Source organism: Meles meles, chromosome 20 (genome assembly GCF_922984935.1).
Source record: "Meles meles chromosome 20, mMelMel3.1 paternal haplotype, whole genome shotgun sequence".
Classification (NCBI taxonomy): domain Eukaryota; kingdom Metazoa; phylum Chordata; class Mammalia; order Carnivora; family Mustelidae; genus Meles; species Meles meles.
In genome coordinates this window covers 12,899,531-12,921,043 of record NC_060085.1, presented here as the reverse complement: position 1 = coordinate 12,921,043, position 21,513 = coordinate 12,899,531, and the positions used below count along the sequence as shown (strand labels likewise).

Below are 21,513 nucleotides of genomic sequence, written 5' to 3'. Positions count from 1 at the left end.
ACAGACGGACCATCTGTATTCATCCATTCAGCTGTCAAGGGACACTAGGGTTGTTCTCAACTTTTGCTGATTGTGGGTCCTCCTGCTGGGCACCTCGGCCTCCGGGCACCTGCTGGAGTCTCTGTTTTTAAATCTCTGGGGTCTACAGCCAGGAGTGGAGCACCTGAGTCCTGTGTTAACTCTGTTTCGCTTTTTGGCAAACTGCTTCCCGCCACCCAGGCTTCCTTTGGCTTCATAACGTAGCATCTCAGGAAGCGCCATTCACACAGCCAGGCTCCCCCAAATATTTGTGTCTCCTGACACTCACGGGGGCCTCCAGGAACCACAATCATGGGCATGGAGGAAGACATGGCCAGCTTGATGTGTTTCAGGACGGAGACATTTCGAGGCACGGGTAGGCTCTGTGACGTTGGGCTGACCAGGGTTCGGGCCCTGGCTCCACTACCTGTACCTGCCCCCGGCCCAGGCTAGCCCTCCGCTCCAGGAGCCCCACTTCCTGCATCTGGAAAACCGGGGTGGCTCTCCTTCTGCCCCCACCGCCGCTTGGTGGGCAGGTTGAAAGCGAGAACCTGGGGAAGGTGCCCGGGATTAAGGCACCTGCCCCAGCCCGTGGGGCTCAGTTCAATTCAGCACGGGGTTAGTCACTCAATAAACTTGTTGACACCGGCTCTGCGTGCCCGCCTGAGGCTGAGTCACTTCTGAGTCACGGCTGCTTCCCCAGGACTCAGCTCAGGGCTAACGCATTGGGTGCATCTGCTGAATGAATGAATGGGAGAGACTGAAAGAGGGGAGGTGGAGAGAAAGAAAAAGAGGCAAGAGAGACAGAGACACAGAGAAAGATGGGTGGGGTTTAATCCAGACCTCACAGGCAAGGATCGGCCACACCGGGGGAGACTCAAGGCGCTGGCCACGCCCGAGTGCTGGGCGCCGCCCTCCCCCGGCGTTCTGTCCTTCTGTCTAATGGCTGCATCTTCACTTTCCAGACAAGGAAACAGGCCTGTGAGGCAGACATGGGGACTTTGGTGGGAGGGAAGTGTTTTGCCTAAGCAGTGGTTCTCACTGCCCGCCCTTCTGTGCACCCCCTCCCCAGGGGACCTTGGTGACGTCTTTTGGTGGTTGTGACTGAGGGGCTCAAGGTACTACAGGCATCTGGTGGGTCGAGCCCAAGGGTGCTTCTCAACATCCTACCATGCACAGTATGGCCCCCAGCAGCAAAGGGGGGTCCAGCCTCAGATGTCAGTTGGTGCCAAGGGAGAGAAACCCCGTGTCAATTATTTGGGGGAAAAAATGGTTTAGGTCCCAGGCTCCCAGTCCACAGCAGAATAGAGTCCTTATCTGTTAGCTGGTCTCGTTACCTCCTCTCTCCCCCAGCTGCTGTATTTAAGTGCAGGCAGGATCTTAGGACCTCAGTGAGTCATAAAGTTGTAGATGCAAAGTGGCAACTGGGTGACTCAGTCAGTTGAGTGGCTGGCTCTCGGTTTCGGCTTAGGGCATGATCTCAGGGTCCTGGGATCGAGCCCCGTGCTGGGCTCTGCACTCAGTGGGAAATCTGCTTGAGGATTCTCTCTCTCTCTCCCTCTACCCCTCTCCGTGCTCGCTCGCTCTCTCAAATAAATAAATAATCTTTAAAAAAACTGTATATGAAGTCTCTCAAGTGGTCATGGAACCCCAACTCAGTGGTTCTCAATCTGGGGTTAGTTTCCCCGCCCCCCACCCCGGGGACACTTGGCAACGTCTGGAGCCATTTTGGGTTGTCACAACTCTTGGCGATGGGGGCTGCTGGTGTGAAGTGGGGTGGGGGGGGAGCTGGGATGCTGCTGGAGGTCCCGCGGTGCATGGGGCAGCCGCCACTAGAGAGCACGATCTGGCCCCAAATGTCACCGGAGCGAAGGTGCAGGAACCCGGTCCTCAGCACCGCAGCTCCGCATAGGAGCCATCTGGCCCTGGTGATTTCACCAGCCGTCTCCAGCCTGTTGCCTTGGGACTCCCCAGGGTGATGCTGGGTCTGGGTGCTAACTCAGCTTTACCGATGGGACAAGGTGCTGAGTCAGGGACTCACCTTACCCTCTGAAAGCTCACGTTTCCTCTGCTTCGCACCCTATTCTGTCACCAGCCTGGGTGTCCGGGGCTCCCTGACATACAGGAAGCTTCTGGCGGAGAAACAGCTCTTGTACCCTTCCCCTATCTCTGGAGTGACTCTTGGGAGATCATTCTGGCAATGCCGAAAGTCCCCCCAAAACCTTCATTCCCTTCCAACCCCTTTACCCACCCCCCCCGGAGGACAAACTGAAACATGCCCCCCCAAATACATATATATGTATATATATATATACATATATTTATTAATCACTAGGTGCTTGTTTGCATAAGCAATTTCTGGCGTGTCTAACGGAATATTATGCAACCATTTTAAATGGCACTAAAAACATATGGAGGGAAAAATACAGAAAAATGGTTTTCACCTTGCTTGGAAAAAAAAGGAGGGGGGGGATCCAGTGATCACCACAGCCATGGGAAAGCGATTCAACCGCTCACCAGAAATCCCACCCTCTAACAACCTCTGATTGGAATCGGGCTGTAGAATGCAGGGTAAGTTGTTTTTCCGTCTGATATTTACCATTCTGACAAATGGATACCAGGACTTTTTATGGAAAGGAAAAATATCCAGGTTTGGTGTGTTCTTCCGGTCGTCTGACGTGGGGCCCAGTGGTGAGATTTTATTCATACTTCTCTCTGGGTGACATCTGCCATCAAAGCTTGCTCCTGGGACAGGGCCACCTCCTTGGGTGGAGAAGCATCGGCTCCTGTTCTTTTAGGAGCCAGAGGGCCAGTTCCTCTGCCTGCGGCACCGCTGCTATCTGGGGCTCATCCTCTGCATGCCGGCGGGGGCGGCGTGGGGGGGGAGGGGGTGCTGCCAAGTTCATCATAAGCAGCTTAGCAGAGCCCTCCACCCACCGGATGCCAGCAGCACCCTGCCCCCCGGTTTGCGGCAACTGAAATGTCTCCAGTCCAGGTCACCCCTGGCTGAGGACCATGCACCCAGAAGACACCCGATGAAGGTTGACATTTGGGTTTTCAGAAGGGGACGATGAGGGCTCTTTGCAGGTGGGGGCATGGCACTGTGTTCTAGCAGCTGGGGGCGCTCGGGAACAGAAACTCAACAGCTTCTGTCCCCTGACAACTGGCCTTTCATTGGACTCAACTTCCCCTGCAGGGGGAACCTGCGAAGTGTTTTTTGAGCAAAGCCAGAAAAAGGGCTTTGCCTGCGTGTTGAAATGCAACTGGGAAGACTGAAGACCCTGCAAAAGGTTATTTTAAATCTTTTGTGAGTCTTTGTGCTGCCCCTCCCCGGCCCCCTCCCAGTACCTCTGGAACCAGCTCTGAGCAAAGAGCATGTCCACGGGGTCGGTGGGGCCCCGGCTCTGCTCGGCCCCAGAACGGTTTTGGCAAGAGTCGCAGAGACTGGTTTCGGGAGGCTCACACGCTCACACACCCCTCAGCACCGGCGGCCCGGCCCCCGGCTATTTACTCGAGGAAGATGAATCAGATTGTCATCTCCCATTTCTGCTTTTTGTGGATTACCAAATGCTCTCAGCTGTTTCCAGGACTGCCTTGGGTTGAGGGGGGGCAGGGAGGAAGGATGGAGGGAGGGAGGAAATCCCAGCCTCTGTCGCAATGGGGCAAGAGTGTTTTAAAATAGGCGCTGCTTACAAGCTATTTTCACTTTCTGGAAACAACTTGTGCAATTGTTGGTAGTCATGGTTACCCACCCAGGGCCCTGAAAAGGGGGAAGATGAGGGGGAACCTGCCAGGGAGAGGCACCTCGTTGCCCGACCGGGACACCTGGGGTGCAGGGCATGGGTCTCCTTGTTTCAGAGGTGGATTTCTGCAGTGGCCATCTCCCACCACCAAGGCGGGGGCTCTGATGTGATTCCCTCACACCAGGGCACCTGCAGGGGAGGGTCTCGCATCCTCCAGCACAAGCAGCACAGAAAGTCCCTGATCCCTTCTACCGGGGTCCACGGACCCTTGGGAGGCGGACAGACCCGGCTAACTTCCCAGTGCCACCACTCCACAGCTACCTCTCTGGGCCTGTTTCCTCATCTGGAAAAGAGCCATACATAGCCCTCAAATAAAATTTCATCTTTTCTAACAGGACGGGGAACTCATCCCTCAAAAAATCCTGCTCAAAGGCAAGACTAGTAAAGGGCAAAAGGAGTTCAGAAACTCAGCATTTTGCCACTTTCAAAAAAAAAAAAAAAGAAAAGAAAAAGAAAGAATTAAAAAAGGTGCGTGTGTGAGGAGTGGGTGGAAGCCTGCACACTCCAGAATTTTGGCTAAAACCTCAGAAGCTTCCAGAAAGAGGTAGGTTTTTTTTTTTTTTTTTTTTTTCCCTCAGCCCAGAGGAGGCCACGTCAGTGGGACCAGCACTTTCCCCAGCTCAGGGGAAAAAGAGGCAATTTATGGCTCAGGGAACAACCTTAAAATAACTCTCCCTCAGTCTTAAAATGTAGTGTTTAAATTTATAGAAAAAGCCACAGGTTCCTGGCAGCTGGGTGCTGGCTGGGGCAGGCCACACTTCACCCCACCTCTGCCAGGCTGCCCTCCTCCATCAAAGCTGCCCCTTGCCCCCCACACCCGCCCTACACCCCAGCTTCTAAGCAGTCAGACCAGCGCTGTGATTTTTCAAAAGATGCAAAACTTTTTTTTTAATTAAAAAAAACAACAACAGTCTTATAAAAATGAACCAGGGAGCCAAAATGCCCACCTGTCTTCCTATTTTACAGTAATACAATATCCGTCACAGTCACTATGTACAATATTATAAAAAATATCGAAGACAGTACAAATTAAGGCTGTATTTCTCACAAGGCATCAAGCCTCGATCCTCTAGTGTAGACCCGGTGGCGGGGTGGGGAAGACGACACTTAATTATTGCACCATTTTGAAAACAAAACTCGTCAAGGAGGATCGTGGTCTTCTCCCACCGGGTCTTCAGTCTCTGATGGGGGCCGGGCCGTCGTCGTCGTCGTGGGGCTGGGGGAGCCTCCTCAATGGCCACGCCGTGCCCAGCCCGCTCCTCTGGGCCCAATAAATACCAGTCACAGTTTGGAGGGGGCCGCGCCCGGTGCGTGGGACCCGCCACGGCCGCGCGCGGGTGGGGGGGGGTGTCCAGGCTACATGTGCCGCTTCATGTGCAGCGCCAGGTGGTCGGAGCGCGAGAAGGCACGGTCGCACAGGTGGCACTGGAAGGGTCGGTGGCCTGTGTGCTTGCGGTAGTGGCGCGTCAGTTCGTCGGAGCGCGCGAACTTCCAGCCGCAGCCGTCCCAGTTGCAGTGGTAGGGCTTCTCGCCTGCAGGGAGGGGGCGAGAGCGGGCTCAGTTTGCTTCCCAAGTACTCGCCTGTGGCCCCGGTACGCACACGCTCCCTGCAACGGTGACTACTGGGACGCGCGCAGCCTATCCCTAACCACCGCCCGAAGCTGTGGGGGGACCTACGTTTTGGACCTCTAGGGATCCCAGGCACACGGCCCAAGCTCTCGAACCCCGATTCTCGTCCCCCAGGGCGCCCAAGTGCACACTCTCCACTCCCCAGAGCTTCGAGCCACGCCCCCGGAGGAGTCCTAAGCTTGCATCCTCTCCCCAGCCTTCTGAGACCCAGCGCCCCCCTAGGTTTCCTAGGCGCGCGCACCCTCTGACCAAAGCCCTGCGCCACGCTCCCAGGAGGGTCCAAAGCGTGCGTCTCTCCCCCAACATTCTGATAGAGTCCCCCGAAGGTTCCTAAGTGCGCACCCCCTCCCCAACCTCTAGAGCCACGCCCCCAGTGGAGTCCTAGGCGTGCGACCCCCTCCTAATCTTCTTGGCCACGCCCTCGAGGGGGGGTTCCTAAGCGCGCGCCCCCAGTCCCGAGCCCCCAGCCACCGCCCCCAGCCGGCGCTCGCCGCCCACCTGTGTGCGTGCGCAAGTGCGCCTTGAGGTGTGAGCTCTTGGTGTAGGTCTTGCCGCAGCCCGCGTAGCTGCAGGTGTGCGTGGCGGTGCGCTTGCGCGGCCAGGAGCGGCGGCCGCGCTTGGGCTTGGCTTCGAGCAGCTCCAGCGGGGACGCGGGAGGCGTGAGGAGACCTCGGGCGGGGGGCGGCGCCAGGCCCAGAGCTGCGGCGGCGGCGGCGGCGGCGGCTGCGTCGTCGAAGAGACCGAAGGCGGCGGGCGCGGGCGGCGCGTAGTGCAGGCCGGGCCCTGGCGCTCCGAAGCCGGGGCCGCCGAAGGGCGGCGGGAAGGGGCCGCGCGGACCGGGCGCAGGCAGGCGCGCGGGGCCGTCGGGGCTGAGTGGCGGCGTGTCGGGCGGCGGCGGGGGGCGGCCCCCGGGGCCTCTCATGCACGCAGCGGCGGGGCCCGGGGCGCCCTCGCGCTTCAGGCCCCGCGGCCCGCGGGCCAGGCCGGGCGCGCAGCCGTAGCCTCCGCCGCCGTCCGCCTCGGGGGGCTCGGCCTTCACCAGGCGGCCGGGTGGCGCCAGCAGGAAGCGGCCGTGCAGCGCGGGCCCCGGCGGCACGTCCAGCTCGGGCCGCAGCAGCTCGGACACCAGGCCGCCCGCAGGGGCGCTGTAGGGCGGCGGTGCGCTGGGCTCAGGATAGTAGAACGCAGGCGGCGGGGGCGGCGGCGGCGGCGGCGGCGGCTCAGGGGCGGCCTCAGCGCCAAGGCCGTCCAGCCCCATGGACAGGATGAAATCCAGCACGCTGTTGAGGTCGTCGTCGGTGCCGCCTGCCTCGGGCTCTGCGCGCGGCCAGCGCTGCGGGTGACAGAGCGATAGGGCGCGGGCGTGAGCGCGGGGCAGGTCTCGGGGATCACCGCCCGCCGCCTGCGTTCTATTACCCTGAGCCTACAGTTCCCGGGGCTTTTTTACACGGAGCCCGTTTTACAACACTGAGCACGCAGTCCCCGCCGCCTGCGTTCTACTACCCCGCAGCCCACATTTTTACTACCCTGAGCCAGCCGCCCCCGCCGCCCGCGGTCCTGGCCGCCCCCGATGCCCCTGCCGCCCTCACCTCCTGCAGGCCACGCTCGCGGCACGGACTGGCGAAAGTGGAGAAGGACGGCAGGATGGGCTCGCTCAGCGCCATGGCTGGGACCTGGGGCCGACGCGGGTTCGGGACACCGGTGAGTGGCTGCCCGGAGCCGGGCTGGTCGGGGGGCGGGCGGGGACGCTCTGCGGCCCGCGGCCGGGCCCGCCCAAGCCTTATAGGCGCGGCGCGCGCGGGGGCCGGGCCAAAGCGGCGGCGGCGGAAACGCGTCCCGGATGGGGACGAGCTCCGGGCGCAGCCTAAATTTAGCCGCGGTATATAAGCCGGGCGGGCGGCGGCGGCCGTGGCCACTGCGGCCGCCAGGGCTCTGCGCAGCCTGGCCGGCCCCCAGCTCACGGCCAGGCCGCGCCCCCCTCCTGGGCCCGCCCCCGCCTGTCTCCCCGGCGACGCGTCAACACGCGCTCCACAACAGCAGCGTGACGCTCAGGGATCCCCGGGGCGCCCCGTGGGCTCCCGCCTGCTCGAGGACCTGGAGCGGAGGCGGCATCCGGGAACCCGGGACTCTGAGTGGAGCACTGGGTCCCCCGGCCTCCGGGGATCCCTGATGTATGGGGAGAATGGTCCCCAACGCCTCAGAGGGGTTCCCAGAATCCCTGGTGATGGGCGAGATTGGCCCATAGTTTCAAAGGGGTCTCTAGAATCCTAGATGGATGGGTGGGGTTCCCGGGAACCCTGGTGCAGGGGCAATTGGGGTCCCCAGGATTCATAATGGGTGGGGAAAATCGGCCTCTCATTTTCTGGGGGTCCGCTAAGCCTGGCCCACTGTTATGCCCATAGCTATGTAAAAAACTTTGTGCGATGACCTTAACAAATGTTAAGTCCTTGAGACCAGGGCTCTCTTAAGGAAGCCCTCCAGGGAAACTGAGGCCCAGGGGGCTCTGGGAGAGGCTTGCCGTCCTTTACTGACTTGCATAAATGAAGAAGCTGAAGACAAGGGTGACAGGCTCTCCTCCAACACAGACCCAGCACTGGGCGGGAGCAGGGGGTGGCGGCAGGGGACAGGGAACAAGCTTGTCCAGTGGGCATGTTGAATATACCAGCTGGGTCCCCCACAGCACAGCTCTGCCAGCAAAGGACTGTCACTACCATTGTTACTGTGTGTTACTGTGTGCCTACACAGGCCAGGGGAGCACAGCGGCCAAGAGGCAGACAAATCTGCCTGCTCTTGGGGGCTTCCCCTAGGGCGTGTAAAATAAGCAAGTATATTGGGGATATGAACCGTGGACTAAGAAGCAAGGGAGTGTGAGCGGGGAGAGAAGGGATGGTGAAAATTTGAACCTTACCTCACCCAGTGCTGTTATGAGTCAAGACCTGGAGAAAGGGGGAACCACGTGAGTCCTAGAGGGAGAGCATCTCATGGTGTAACCCAGAGCCAGTATCCAGCCTGGGTCTCTTGACTCCGGAGTCTGTGTTCCAGGCCTGGAGGCATCCAGGGTCTTCCTCCGTCCCGTGGCCAGGTGTTGAGGGGTTCAGGAAGCTCCTGACCCAGACACCTTCTCTGGGGCCAGGAAGGCTTTGCCAGGGACAGCAGCTGGACTACCACAGCCCAGGACCGCTGCATGGGGGTGGCCTTGGCACCACACAGGCATCAAGGGGCCTCTCTGGGGTCCACAGTGTTGGACCCTCCCAGCTGGAAGGCACCTCAGAGGCGCGTCACCTCACCATGAATCATCCAACTGTGGGTTCAGCAAATGCACTGATGAGCCCCATTCATCAGGTGCCGGGGATCCGGGGGTGCTGGAGGGGGCAGGGATCCTCCCTACAGCTTCCCTGGGCTTTGGGAAACTTCAGCTGGAGTTCAGACTTGCCTCCTGCCGCTGCCACCATCAACGATGGAGAGTCAGCCTCAGCCACAGACTGCTAGCTGTGTGACCTTGGGCAAGTGGTTTTGCCTCTCTGGGCTTGCTTCTTCATCCGTAAAACACAGATGATAATGGTACCTTACCCCACAGTGGTTCTGTGTGCGCGTGTGTGTAAGTGCTGGTGACATCCCTTGAGTCCTCTACAGTTTTTGGTTAAATGAGCCACCTGTATACTTTTCTCACTGCCTTCACTGAGCCTCTGTTTCCCCATAGGATAATGAGGCAAAGATGAAGGGAATCGAATTTGGTCCCCAAGGCATATGATTCTCTGGTCCTCCTCTCCACCTTGGACGGCTCCTGTGGCTCCTTCCAGCGCATCCTTCCTCCTTTCTTGGATTCCTTGCAGGTCCTGGAAGGGACCAAGCCTGTGCTCCCCGCCAGGCCTTTGTACTTGCCGTGTCCTCTACCAAGTGATTCTTTCCCTCATTTCCCTCTTGCTTGGCTCTGGCTCGTCTTCCCTTGCCACCCCCTTAACTAGTGAACTTAATTTTTTAGGGTGCTGTTAGGTTTACAGAAAACATGAGTAGGAAGTATACAGAGTCCCCATGTCCCCCCACACATGCGTTTCCCCCGGCAGTATGTGATACATTTGTTAATACTCGATGAGCCAGTATTGATGCATTGTTACTCACTGAAGACCACAGTTGACACCAGTGTCCCCACTCTTGACGTTGTACCTTGTATGGGTTTTGACAAATGCATGTCATGTATCCACTTTTACACTATCATATGGAGTAGTTTTGCTGCCCTAAAAGCCCTCTGATCCCTATCTCTCCTTCCCTCCCTCCTCCCTAACCCCTGGTTAGGTACCATAGTTTTTTGTCTTTTTCCAGAATCTCTCCAATTGTTGCTCATACAGTAGTTAGTTTCTTTCAGCTGGCGTCTTTCACTTAGCAATGGGCATTTTAAGACTCCCCCATGTCTTTTGATGGCCTGAGTAACTCATTTCTTTTCTGTTGCTGAATAATATCCCATGGTATGGATGGATGGACCACCGTTTACCCGTTCGCCTGTTGAAGGACATCTTGGTTGCTTCCAATTTTGGGCAATATAGTTGCCAGATCAGATATACACTGAATATGGCTTCATGGACACGTTTTCAGATTAATTGTGTATATCTTGGGACACAATTGGTGGATCATAGGCTAGCAGTGTGTTTCGCTTTGTAAAAAGACCACCAAGCTGTCCTCCAGAGTAGTACTACATTTGTGTGCCGACCAGCGGTGAATGAACGAGAGTTCCCACTGCTCCACATCCTCGCCAGCATTTTGTGTTGTCATTTTTTTTTGTTTTTGTTTGTAGTTTAGCCATGCTAATAGGTGTATGGTGGTATCTCATTGACTTTTTTTTAAAATATTTTATTTTTTCATTTGACAGAGAGAGATCATAAGTAGGCAGAGAGGCAGGCAGAGAGAGCGAGAGGGAAGCAGGCTCCCCGCCGAGCAGAGAGCCCGATGCGGGACTCGATCCCAGGATCCTGAGATCATGACCTGAGCCGAAGGCAGCGGCTTAAACCACTGAGCCACCCAGGCGCCCCTCATTGATGTTTTTAATTTGCGGTCTCCGGATGACGTCTGATGTGGAGCCCCTTTTCATTCACTCATTTGCCAGCTGTATGTATCTTTGTCATTGAGAGGTCAGTTCAGACCTTGGGCCCAGATTTTAACTGGGTTGTTTGTTTTCTTACGGACTTTTAAGCATTATTTGTATATGTCGGACACCCATCCTTTATCAGACAGGTGATTCGCAAAGATTTTCTCCTGGTCTGTGGCTTGAGTTTTGAATCTCTAACAGTGCCTTTTGGAGAGCAGAAGTTTTTTATTTCAAGGGAGGGCAATGTATCATATTTTCCTTTTAGGATTGTGCTTGGGTCTTTTATGTAAAAAATCGCCAAGCCCACAGTCGTCCTGATTTGCCCCTATGTTTATCATCTAGAAGGTTTATAGTTTTTGTATTTTATACTTCACTGAATGATCCATCTTGAGTTAAAAACAATTTTTTTTTTTTTGGCCTGTGGATCCCCAGTGGTCCCAGGACCATTTGTTGGATAGGCCAGGGAGCTCGTCTGTGTATTTTAGCCTGACCCTGCCTTCCAGGCTCCGCTGACCCAAAACCAGGCCTCCCTATGCTGCATAGTTCCTTTCTCTGACCCTGCTTTTTAGGCCTTGTTCTGCAGCACTTTTCACTGTTGGTCATTGTTTTATCCATAGGTTCCTTTTTTTTTTTTTTTTTTCTTTTTCTTTCCTGTCACGCCCACAAGCAGTGCGTGACCTGCGGGGAAGGCAGGAGCCAGGGGCCTGGCCCAGCGCGTGATGGACACTCAGTCAGCATCAGCAGGTGGGTGAGCACGGAAACGAGCGGATTTCTCTCCCGCAGCTCCTCGGAGAAACTTCTGTGGGGGGCTCTCCACTCCTGCAGGACTCTCCACAGTTTCTTCTCCGTCACCCAGCTTTCTGGGACCTTGCTTGTCACCACAGCCAGTGGGTATATCTGGGTGTTCCAAAACATATGCCCACATCCTAACCCTGGGTGCCTGTGACTGGGACCTGATTTGGAAAGAGGGTCTTTGCAGGTGTAATTAAGGGTCTTGAGATGAGATCATCCTGAGTTAGGATGGGCCCCGAATCCAATGATCAGTGTCCTTAGAAGAGAACGGACACGGAGTCACAAGCACAGAGAAGATGTCCAGGGGAAGATGGGGGGCAGAAATCACAGTAATGTAGCCCCAAGCCAAGGCACCCCCGGAAGTCCCTCCTGGGACTGATTCTGCCTCAGAGCTTCATCAGAAGGATGAACCCACCCTGTCGACACCCTAATTTCAGACTTCTGGCCCCCAGAACTGTGAGAGAATACATGTCTGTTGTGTTAAACCACCCAGTTTGTGCCTTTTTTTTTTCTTTTTTTTTCTTTTTTTTGCGGCGGCCCCAGGAAGCTCATACATTATGGTAACCATCTGTTCTCTCCCTGGCTTCCTCTCCAGACAGGGAGCCCCCCAAAGGCAGGGGCCTCCCTCGATTCATCTCTGTGTCTCCCAGGCCCAGATGTGGACCTGGTGTCGAAACAAACGTGACGTGGGGATGCCGGCCACCCACCGAGGACCTCCCAGGGCAGTGTGAGACACTTCGGCACGGCACCTGGTGGACAGAGCCAGCCCCCGGAACCACCAGCGATTGGGAAGAACGTGGACTTCAGTTGCCACTTTACCTGTGTGACCTTGGACATGTCATTGGACCTCTCTGAGCCCTCAGTGTCATTGGGAGACAGGAGATGGCACATGTCAAGAGCATCGGCTGCCTGATTATGAACGTGAGTGAGCGAGCCAGATGGGGGATCCCAGGCTGGGGGAGGGACCCGGTCCTGGCGGGGAGGGCTCAGAGCATGGCCCCTCTCACCCTGCTCTCTAGGCCACACATTTCTATGGGAGCGGGTCCTGGTGGCATCTCAGGTGACAATGCCTTGGGAGAAAAACTCAGGTCCCCAGGGCGGCCTCTTCCCAGCTTGGGGACATACCCTTGGCTGAACTTCATGGACTCTGAGCAGCCTGTCCCATCACTTGCTAAGTGGGGGAGAATGAGGTGTGTCTACAGAAGTTACGTGATCAGGGGCGCCTAATTTTAGGGGCACCTGGGCAGCTCAGTGGGTTAAGGTCTCTGCCTTCGGCTCGGATCATGATCCCAGGGTCCTGGGATCGAGCCTCGCGTCGGGCTCTCTGCTCAGCGGGGAGCCTGCTTCCCCCCCCCCCGCCTGCCTCTCTGCCTACTTGTGATCTCTGTCAAATAAATAAATAAAATCTTAAAAAAAAAAAAGTTACGTGATCAGTGAGTGGCCCCGTAATGCTGAAAGACAAGCAAATGAGCACCCTTCTCCCCAAGTGTCACTGGTAAGTTCCAAAAGGGTAGGGTCTGGCTCTGTGTCTGTGCCTTGCTGTCTGCCTCACAGTGGGGAACTTTGTGCCTCTTGATGGTGATGCCTTCACTCTCATGTTGTTCCCAACGCCTCCCATCCTCTCCTAACAAGTCAGCATGAATCGTCTAAGATAGGGGTGGGGTGGGAAGATCATTTCCCTCCAATCCATTGATACTGTTTTGAGCACTGTGCTGGCATGGATCCTGAGATTGTTTCCAGGCTCAGCGCTCGGAAGCAGTGCTGTGATTGATTGGTGATGTCTGTCTGTGATTGACTGGTGATGTCTGTTACTGTGAGAGGCTTGGAGGAATGGTACATACGCTACTTTGCATTTAGCATCTCCTGCCATCTATCTTGAAGGGCTCACGATGCTCACAAATCAGAAGTTTTTAGTCTCGGCACCTCAAAAATATTGAACTCCCTCTCCGTGCTCTGCTGGACATAGAGAGCTAAAGAAGTACACAGCCCCTTCCTGCCCACAGAGAGCTTACAATCTCCTTTAACTGGGTCCTGACCATTTCTAGTATCCTTCACTTCTTGCTACTTTTCTCCTAGAGTCTAGACTGCCTCTCCCTATACCAGCTGTTCTGCCCCAAATAGCTATTGTGTGCACTTGGCCCAACTCCCGAGAGCAAGCACTTAGGAATTCTACAGAAAACACGTCACCTAAAATACAGCTGAGCTTCCAAGACAAGTTATGAATGCTCTGGAGGAATTGTATTTGCATGACAGCAGCAACTGGACAATGACTCCCAGCTGGGGTGATTAGGGTGTTTCTGCCTAGGTTTGCGCAAGCTTTCTGCAGTGTGTTGCCAGACTCAGATCCCCATGTTGCAAAGATGTTTGGCAGCTCGGCACTTCTTGGGGATGGGAAGTCATGTGGCCAAGGACACCCTTTACAAGTGACTTTCTTATCACGGTTCACCGCCTCACTGCTGCTGTACTCAGAGCCCCGAAGCCCCGTAAGAAAGGGCACTTTCCCGTTTGCCTCTCCGTCTCTGGGACTCTCTTGTTGCTTACAAACAGTTAAGTAGTGTTATGTGGGGGGAGGTGCCAAAGTTTCATTTGGTTGGTGACTGATGGATTCCCAGGAGAATCCTCCATCATCTCCTCACCAGCCAGGCCATGCTGGTCTTAGTCTTGTTGATACAGAGGACAGGAGAGGAGGAGGGAGCAACACTTATTAAGCACCTACTGTATGCAAGCTGTACATTGAAGAACTGTATATGTTTCCTTATTTAATCCTCAAGCAGATCTTTTTAACATGGTGAGCAGTGGATGGAAGAGCGGGGCTCAGCCAGAACCTTAGGTCAGATCCTGGCCCTGGCACCTGCAGCTTGGTGACCTTGAATGAGCAGGTTTCTCTTTTTGTTTTTTTGGTTTTTTTTAAAGATTTTATTTATTTATTTGACAGAAGGAGATCACAAGTAGGCAGAGAAGCAGGCAGAGAGAGAGGACGAAACAGGCTCCCTGCCAAGCAGCGAGCCTGATGCGGGGCTCCATCCCGGGACCCTGGGATCATGACCTGAGCCGAAAGCAGAGGCCTTAACCCACTGAACCACCCAGGTGCCCCAACTTTCTCTTTTTGAACCTTAGTCCCTCATCCATCAAAGGGACATGAGAATGCCTCATCACATGTTGATGAAGATAAGAGACACCACATAGAAAGGACTTTTCCTGGAAGAGGCCTTCCCGTTCTGGTAGTTGTGTTTGGGGGCCTTGATCAAGGGCTGGCATACCCTGGCTTGTGGCTTTTAAAAAAATATATCAGAATGTCAATAGTGTTATTCTTTATATTTTGTGTATATTCTAATGTTAATTATATGCATGTATATTTGTGTATATAACTTTTTATTGAGGTGAAATTCACTTAATATAAAATTAACTTTAAAAAAAAAGATTTTTATTTATTTACTTGAGGGAGAGAGAAGAGAGAGCATGAGCAAGAGGGGCAGAGGCAGAGGGAGAGAGAATCTGAAGCAGACTCTGCCCTGAGCACGGAGCCCAATGTGGGGCTTGATCTCACAACCCTCAGATCACAACCTGAGCTGAAATCAAGAGTTGGATGCTCAACAGACTGTACCACCTAGGGCTCGGGTCATGATCTCGGGGTCCTGGGATCGAGCCCCGCATCGGGCTCTCTGCTCTGCGGACAGCCTGCTTCCCTCTCACTCTCTCTGCCTGCCTCTCTACCTACTTGTGATCTCTCTCTGTCGAATAAATACATAAAATCTTTAAAAAAAAGATTTTATTAATTTATTTGTCAGAGAGAGAGCAGGAGGGGGAGAAGCAGGCTCCCCATGGAGCAAGGAGCTCAATGCAGGACTCGATCCCAGGACCCCAGGATCATGGCCTGAGCCGAAGGCAGACGCTTAACCAACCGAGCTGCCCAGGTGCCCCTAAAATTCTTTTAAAGTGAACAATTCAGGAGCATTTAGAACATTCACAGTGTCGTGCAACCATCTCCTGTACTTAGTTCTGGACTATTGCCACCACCCCGAAACAAAACCCCATGTTAGCTGTCCCCACCCCTCCCCCTCACCCTGGCAACCACCAGTGTGTTTTCTGTTTCTGTGGATTTGCCTGTTCTGGACATTTCATATCAATGGAATCACACATTATGTGACCGCAGCAGCTCTGGCTTGGCTAATAGCTAACCGTGGTTGTACATTTATGAATGGTTGGGGGGAAAAAAAGAGTATTTTATGGTATGTGAAAATTCTACGAAAATCAAACTTCAGTGTCCATGTGTATGCTTTCCTGGCACAGAGCCAGGCCTGTTAATGGATGTATTAAGACTCTATGTAGGGGAAGGGAGTGAATGGCCAGCAGGCAGAAAATATGGTCTCTGGCCCGAGGCTCCGAGAAGCTGGGGAGAAGCCAGCAGAATGGCCTTCGGACACCAGGGTCTGAAGTGGCTCCCCAAACCACTGCAACCTTGCTGTGTGCATTTAACAGATGCTTATGGAATACACCGGCCAGGTGCTGGAGAGTGAGCTGTCAGCCAGAGTAAGCTGGTCCCTGTCCGTGCTTGGTTCCCAGGTGTTTAATCCATAACTAGACAGATAGATACGGGGGTGAATCTGAAGACAGCCCTTAGCTCAACGGTTTGGATCTTCAGCAGCAGGAATGACTCAGGCACCTAGTCATAAAGGTAAACCATTTGTTAGCGAAGACACACTTGAGAGCAATTTTTTTTTCCACATAGACTTTTTGTTGTTGTTCTTACCTCTAGACCATGACATCTGGGCTAGGGCCTGCTTTTTACATTGTTTACAATTCAAAATTTTTACTTAGATTTTTAATTCTTAGATTCCATTTAGACTGATTTATTTTTATTTTTTAAAAAAGTTTAAAAGTTGTATTTTAGATTAAAATGTAAGAGCTTTCATTTAGGTTTTCTTTTATTTAAGAATTGAAAAGTTCCTTTAGATTAAAATATAAAATTTTACTTTGATTTATTTTTATTTTACTTAAAGCCTTTTGATTCTCTTTAGATCATGATGTTTTGTTTTATTTAGGATTATTTTTATCTTATTTGAAACTTAAAACTTCTTCCTTAGCTTCTCTGTGGGGGTCATCTACATATGGTAAAATTTACCCAGCAGCGCACATCTCCACGATCCGGCTTTTGTACTTTTCTTTCTTTCTTTTTTTTTTTTTTTAAGATTTTATTTATTTATTTGAAGGATCAAGAGAGTACAAATTGGGAGGGGCAGCGGGAAAGGGAGAAACAGACTCCCTGCTGGGCAGGGAGCCCAACGGGGGGCTCGATCCCTGGACCCTGGGATCGCAACCTGAACTGAAGGCAGATGCTTAACTGACTGAGCCACCCAGGCGCCCTGGCCCTTGATGGCCCCTCTCCACGCCTACCCCTGGCCCCAGGCAACCATGAATGTGCCGCTTTCTGAGTCTCTCTATTTGCTCTTTCTGGACATTTCATATAAACGCAATCATACAGTGTGGTCCTTTGTGTCTGGCTTCTTCTGCTGAGCATCGCTCGCCACTTGCCACACTGCCGTGTGTCCCTTCTTCACCCAGCTGAGGAGCATTCTGTTGGATGGATGGATGGACAGATGGACAGACAGACCACGGCTTGAGGGTCTGCTTCACCTGTTGGGGCATGCAGGCTGCCACACTCAGAGCGCAGTAATTCTGTTCTATCCTGTCACCTCTTGGAGGCCAGGGACAATCCCACAGTCAGAGCCTAGAAAAGGCAAGAATGTCTCTTCCCACTTTGACGCTCCTGGCCTCCCCTGTCCGGGGGGTCCTGGGGCTCCAGCACTGTTGACTGTGGGGTCACCCCTCGGGACAGCTGCTCAGACTCCGTAGGCACCTGACACGCCCTGTGGCTTGTTCTGGCTTAACGTCCTGAGCCGGGGGAGCTCGCTTTGAATCAACATCTGCCCCTTCCACTGGGAACAGCCTCGAGCGTGTTGATTCACCCTGATGACTTATAGGACTGCAATCGGGGCGGAAAATGATGACATTATGTAATTATATCATTACATTTATTATTAATAATGACAAGAACTCAGCAGGCTGGCCCACGCTCTGGGTAAATCACGTAAGGGCCTCATTTAACGTTATTAAACTTTGTTTATAAATTTCTACATCTTTTGGGACAGGCAACCAGTATTTCTGAATGCCCAGAACAGTGTCTTTGGAAAAATAAAGGGGGTAAGTATCTTTCAGATCTATTTTTTTTCACTTTCTAATTTTTTTTATCGAGTTGAAATTCATGTAACAAAGTTAACCATTTTATTATTTTTTTTAAGATTTATTTATTTGAGAGAGAGAAGGAGAACACAAGCAGTGGGGAGGAGGAGAAGGAAAAGAAGACCCCTCCCCAACTGAGCAGGGAGCCCAATGCCGGACTCGATCCCAGGACCCTGGGGTCCTGACCTGAGCTGAAGGCAGATGCTTAACCCACTGAGCCACCCAGGTGCCCCCAAAGTTAACCATTTTAAAGTGGGCAACTCAGTGGCATCAAATACATTCACAATGTTATACAACCATCACTTCTGTCTTGTTCCAAAACATTTTTATCACCCTCAGAGGAGTCTCCTCCCTTCCCCCTCCCCGTCTTCCCGCAGCCCTTGGCAACTGCCAGTCTACTTGCTGTGTCCACGGCACTGGCTGTGTCCATGGTACATGGAATCATGTATGCGATTCCACTGTGTGGTCTTTTGTGTCTGACTTCTTTCGCTCAGTGTGAGGCACAAGATTTACCCACACTGAGCCTGGGTCAGGGCTTTCTCCCCTCTGGCGGCCGAGTATTATCTGCCATATGGACAGACCACGTTTGGCATCCATTCGCCAGGTGACGGACATTTGGGACGTCTCCCCGTTTTGGCGGCTGTGAGCAGTGCCGCTATACACGGGCACGCACGAGCATGTGTTTGAGTCCCTGTTTTTAATTATTCGGGATCCACAGCAAGGAGTAGAATTGTTGGGTCATATGGTGACTCTGGGTACACCTGTTTGGGGAGTCACCTGACCATTTTTAAAAGGCTTTGCCTGGCTGGAGGGAGTTCCGGGGTCTCTTCATTATGCTTTCCCCCTCCAGCCCCCAAAGATATTAATTCTTCTTATGACGTGTCTTTGAACCTCTGTATGTAGAGTCCCGTTCCCTCCCTCCAGCCCCTGTGACGCTCTCTCTCCCACTCACTTTTTTTTTATTGAGTTGAAATTCATGTAACAAAGTTAACCATTTTATTATTTTTTTTAAGATTTATTTATTTGAGAGAGAGAAGGAGAACACAAGCAGTGGGGAGGAGGAGAAGGAAAAGAAGACCCCTCCCCAACTGAGCAGGGAGCCCAACTGAGAGGGAGCAGCTCTCCTGCTATTCCCAGAACATGGGCTTCTTCCATCTCCCATTGGGAGCCAAGCCATGGGACTGGCTGGGGAGTGGGGCCACTCCTGTCCCCTTGTCCTTACACCTGTGACAGGATGGTTTTCACCTGAATGGTGGAACCAGCCCCCTTCACAGGTGAGGAAAACGAGGCTCAGTTCGGGAGCCCTCCGCCAGCCTCCTCTCATTCCTGGCCCAATGACTCCTGTGCATAGCCACCGTGAACAAACGGCCAAGACCTGGTCTCCGTGCTACAACCATTTTCCTGGTTGAATTTGGGGGAGGGGTCAGAAACTAGTAAAGAGAGAGTCTGTCACGGGATAATGGCATGAAAAGGGTTCCCCCAAAAGATATGCCCACATCCTTAACCCCCATATCTGTGACCCCTACCTTCTCAGAAATAAGTATGGTCTCTGCTGATGTAAGTAAGTGAAAGTTCTTGAAATGAGTCTTCCCAGATCGAGGATGGGCGCTAAACCCAGCGACAGGTGTCTTTATAAGAAAAGAGAAGGCGTTTCAGACAGAGCAAGAAGTCCACGTAAAGGTGGAGACAGAGATCAGAGAGACACAGCCCCAGACCCAGGGACACCAAGTGTGGCCACCAGCAGCCAGGAGAGGGGCCTGGGGCAGATTCTCTTGGAGCCTCCAGAAGGAACCCACCCTGCCTGCTTTTTGACGTCAGACCCCAGCCACGAGGACTGGGAGACAATACATTTCTGTTTCAAGCCACCCATTCCATTCTGTGGTCATCTGTTACGACAGCCACAAGAAACTCACACACAGGCACGCCTGCGTGGCTCAGTTGGTTAAGCGTCTGCCTTTAGCTCAGGTCATGATCCCGGGGTCCTGGGATGGAGTCCTGCATTGGGCTCCTTGCTCAGCGGGGGAGCCTGCTTCTCTCTCTGCCTGCTGCTCCCCCTGTTTGTGCTCTCTCTCTGACAAATAAATAAAATCTTAAAAAGAAAAGAAAAAAAACCACATATACACTGGAACCTGCTGGAAGGGAGAGCCGGGGTCTCTGCACAGGGGGCAGGGGGGAGGGGGCTGGCCGGGACAGAGGCCACCCACCTCGGGATCTCCTGAGGGCTGGCAGGGAGTAAGACCCGCCCACGAACAGCCAGGGTGGGGCGAGATAAATGCCGTGAGAGAGGTCCAATTATTACTGTTGTCATCACCATTAGTATTATTATTACTAATTATTATTAAAAAGCTTCTGTGCAATGAGGGGCTCGACTCATTGAGCCTGTCTACTCCCACTCTGGCCTGTCCCTCAATTCCCCACAGTTAACGGAGTCCCCCTTCTTGTGTCTGGACTTGCCAGTTCAAACAAGTGACGCCCAGTTCAATCTGAATGTCAGAGAGACAAGAAATGACGTTTCTGGGGTGCCTGGGTGGCTCAGTGGGTTAAATAAAGCCTCTGCCTTCAGCTCGGGTCATGATCTCAGGGTCCTGGGATCAAGCCGCACATCGGGCTCTCTGCTCGGCAGCGAGCTGGGTTCTTCCTCTCCCTCTGCCTGCCTCTCTGTCTACTTGTGATCTCTGTCTGTCAAATAAATAAATAAAATCTTAAAAAAAAAAAAAATGACATTTCCGTGTACGTACTGGTTTCCCCTCCCTTTCTCGGTGTAAAGTCGTTGTTGTTTTTACCAGTAACCTTTTCGTGCTGGAATGACAAGTCTCATTGCGGAGAAGCTGCAGAGGTAATATGCAGAGTTTCTGTGTCTCTTTGGCAAGGTTCCCGTGAAGTTAGCCTCTCACTGGGCCACGGCGCGACTGTCGAAATTGAGACACCGACGTTGCGACTGTGCTATTGACTAAACTCAGACGTGATTAAGATGTCCCTCAGATTGTCCATAAACTCTTTTGCTTCCGGGACCCCGGGTGGCATTAGTCCTCAACGTTGCCCCAGACTTGTCTGGTCTGTGACACTTTCCTTGCTTTTCTCATGAGCTTAGCAGGATTTTGGCCAGCTGGCCAGGTGCCGTGCCCCACCCGCCAACCCCAGAACATCCAAATGTTCCCCAGGCTGCGTGCATCTGATGTTTTCTTGTGATTAGATTGGGAGTATGGGATTTGGGAGGGGAAAGCACAGAGGTGGGGTGATGGGGTGTCCTCTCCATCCCATCATATCAGGGGCACTGGCTGTGCCCGTGACTTTTCACCGTGATGCCAACCCTGTGCTGTACGGCTGGGGACACCAAATGAACATTTCTCGGCGTCTTTAGAAGCCAGAGGGAGTTTCCTTTCCTTGAAACCAGAGCATGATGGTGGCCTCTGCCCGGCTGTCGGTCAGGCCCCTGCAAGTGCCCCTTTCAGGTGCTGCTCGGCCGGAAGACAGAGAAAATGGTTGTAAAGAGTTTTGCCAGTTGCGGAGTCTGGAACCCCGAAATGGTCCTCTGATCTTCCCAGTTTCCCCGATGTGGACACTTTAAGGTCTCAAGAGAGCCATGAGCGGCAGACACTGGGAGGGACTGAAGCGTGAGTCTAACTTACAGCCTAGAGAAGGGGGGCTGAGCCATCCTCAGGCTCCGACTTGATTTAATCAGCACAGCTGCTCCGCGAGGGCATCCAAATGGTCCTGAGGAGAATGGAGGCTCAGAGAGGCTGAGAAACTTACTGAAGGTCACAGAGCTGCTGGGGTCTGCTTACACCCACCAATTCCGCTCCCTAGCGCGGGAGGAAGTCTCTGTGGTTAAGCTGCCATTGCCCCTAGAATGTGTTCTTGAAAGGCAGGACAAACCAGGGTGAGAACTGGGGTACAGGGGCCCCTAAGCAGGATTTTCTAGCCTCGGCACTATTGACATTGTGGGCTGGA

General features: G+C 53.5%; 1 protein-coding gene across 1 annotated transcript; it reads right to left on the bottom strand.

The window, feature by feature from the left end:
* Positions 1-4,677: 4,677 nt before the first annotated feature.
* Positions 4,678-7,205, bottom strand: KLF2 (Kruppel like factor 2). Its single transcript, XM_045989668.1, has 3 exons — positions 7,040-7,205; positions 5,949-6,783; positions 4,678-5,353 (listed from the first exon to the last, which is right to left on the bottom strand). Exons 1-3 carry the CDS (start codon positions 7,112-7,114, stop codon positions 5,178-5,180), a joined length of 1,086 nt encoding a protein of 361 aa, XP_045845624.1. The 5' UTR covers positions 7,115-7,205; the 3' UTR covers positions 4,678-5,177.
* Between the last annotated feature and the right edge of the window lie 14,308 nt (positions 7,206-21,513).

Bases quoted from the DNA above. Each gene is read 5' to 3' on its own strand.
- KLF2 (XM_045989668.1), bottom strand. From the start codon at position 7,114: ATGGCGCTGAGCGAGCCCATCCTGCCGTCCTTCTCCACTTTCGCCAGT. The intron at 6,784-7,039 runs GTGAGGGCGGCA...TGTCACCCGCAG, and splicing joins GCGAGCGTGGCCTGCAGGAG to CGCTGGCCGCGCGCAGAGCC. The intron at 5,354-5,948 runs GTGGGCGGCGAG...CCCTCCCTGCAG, and splicing joins GCACTTGCGCACGCACACAG to GCGAGAAGCCCTACCACTGC.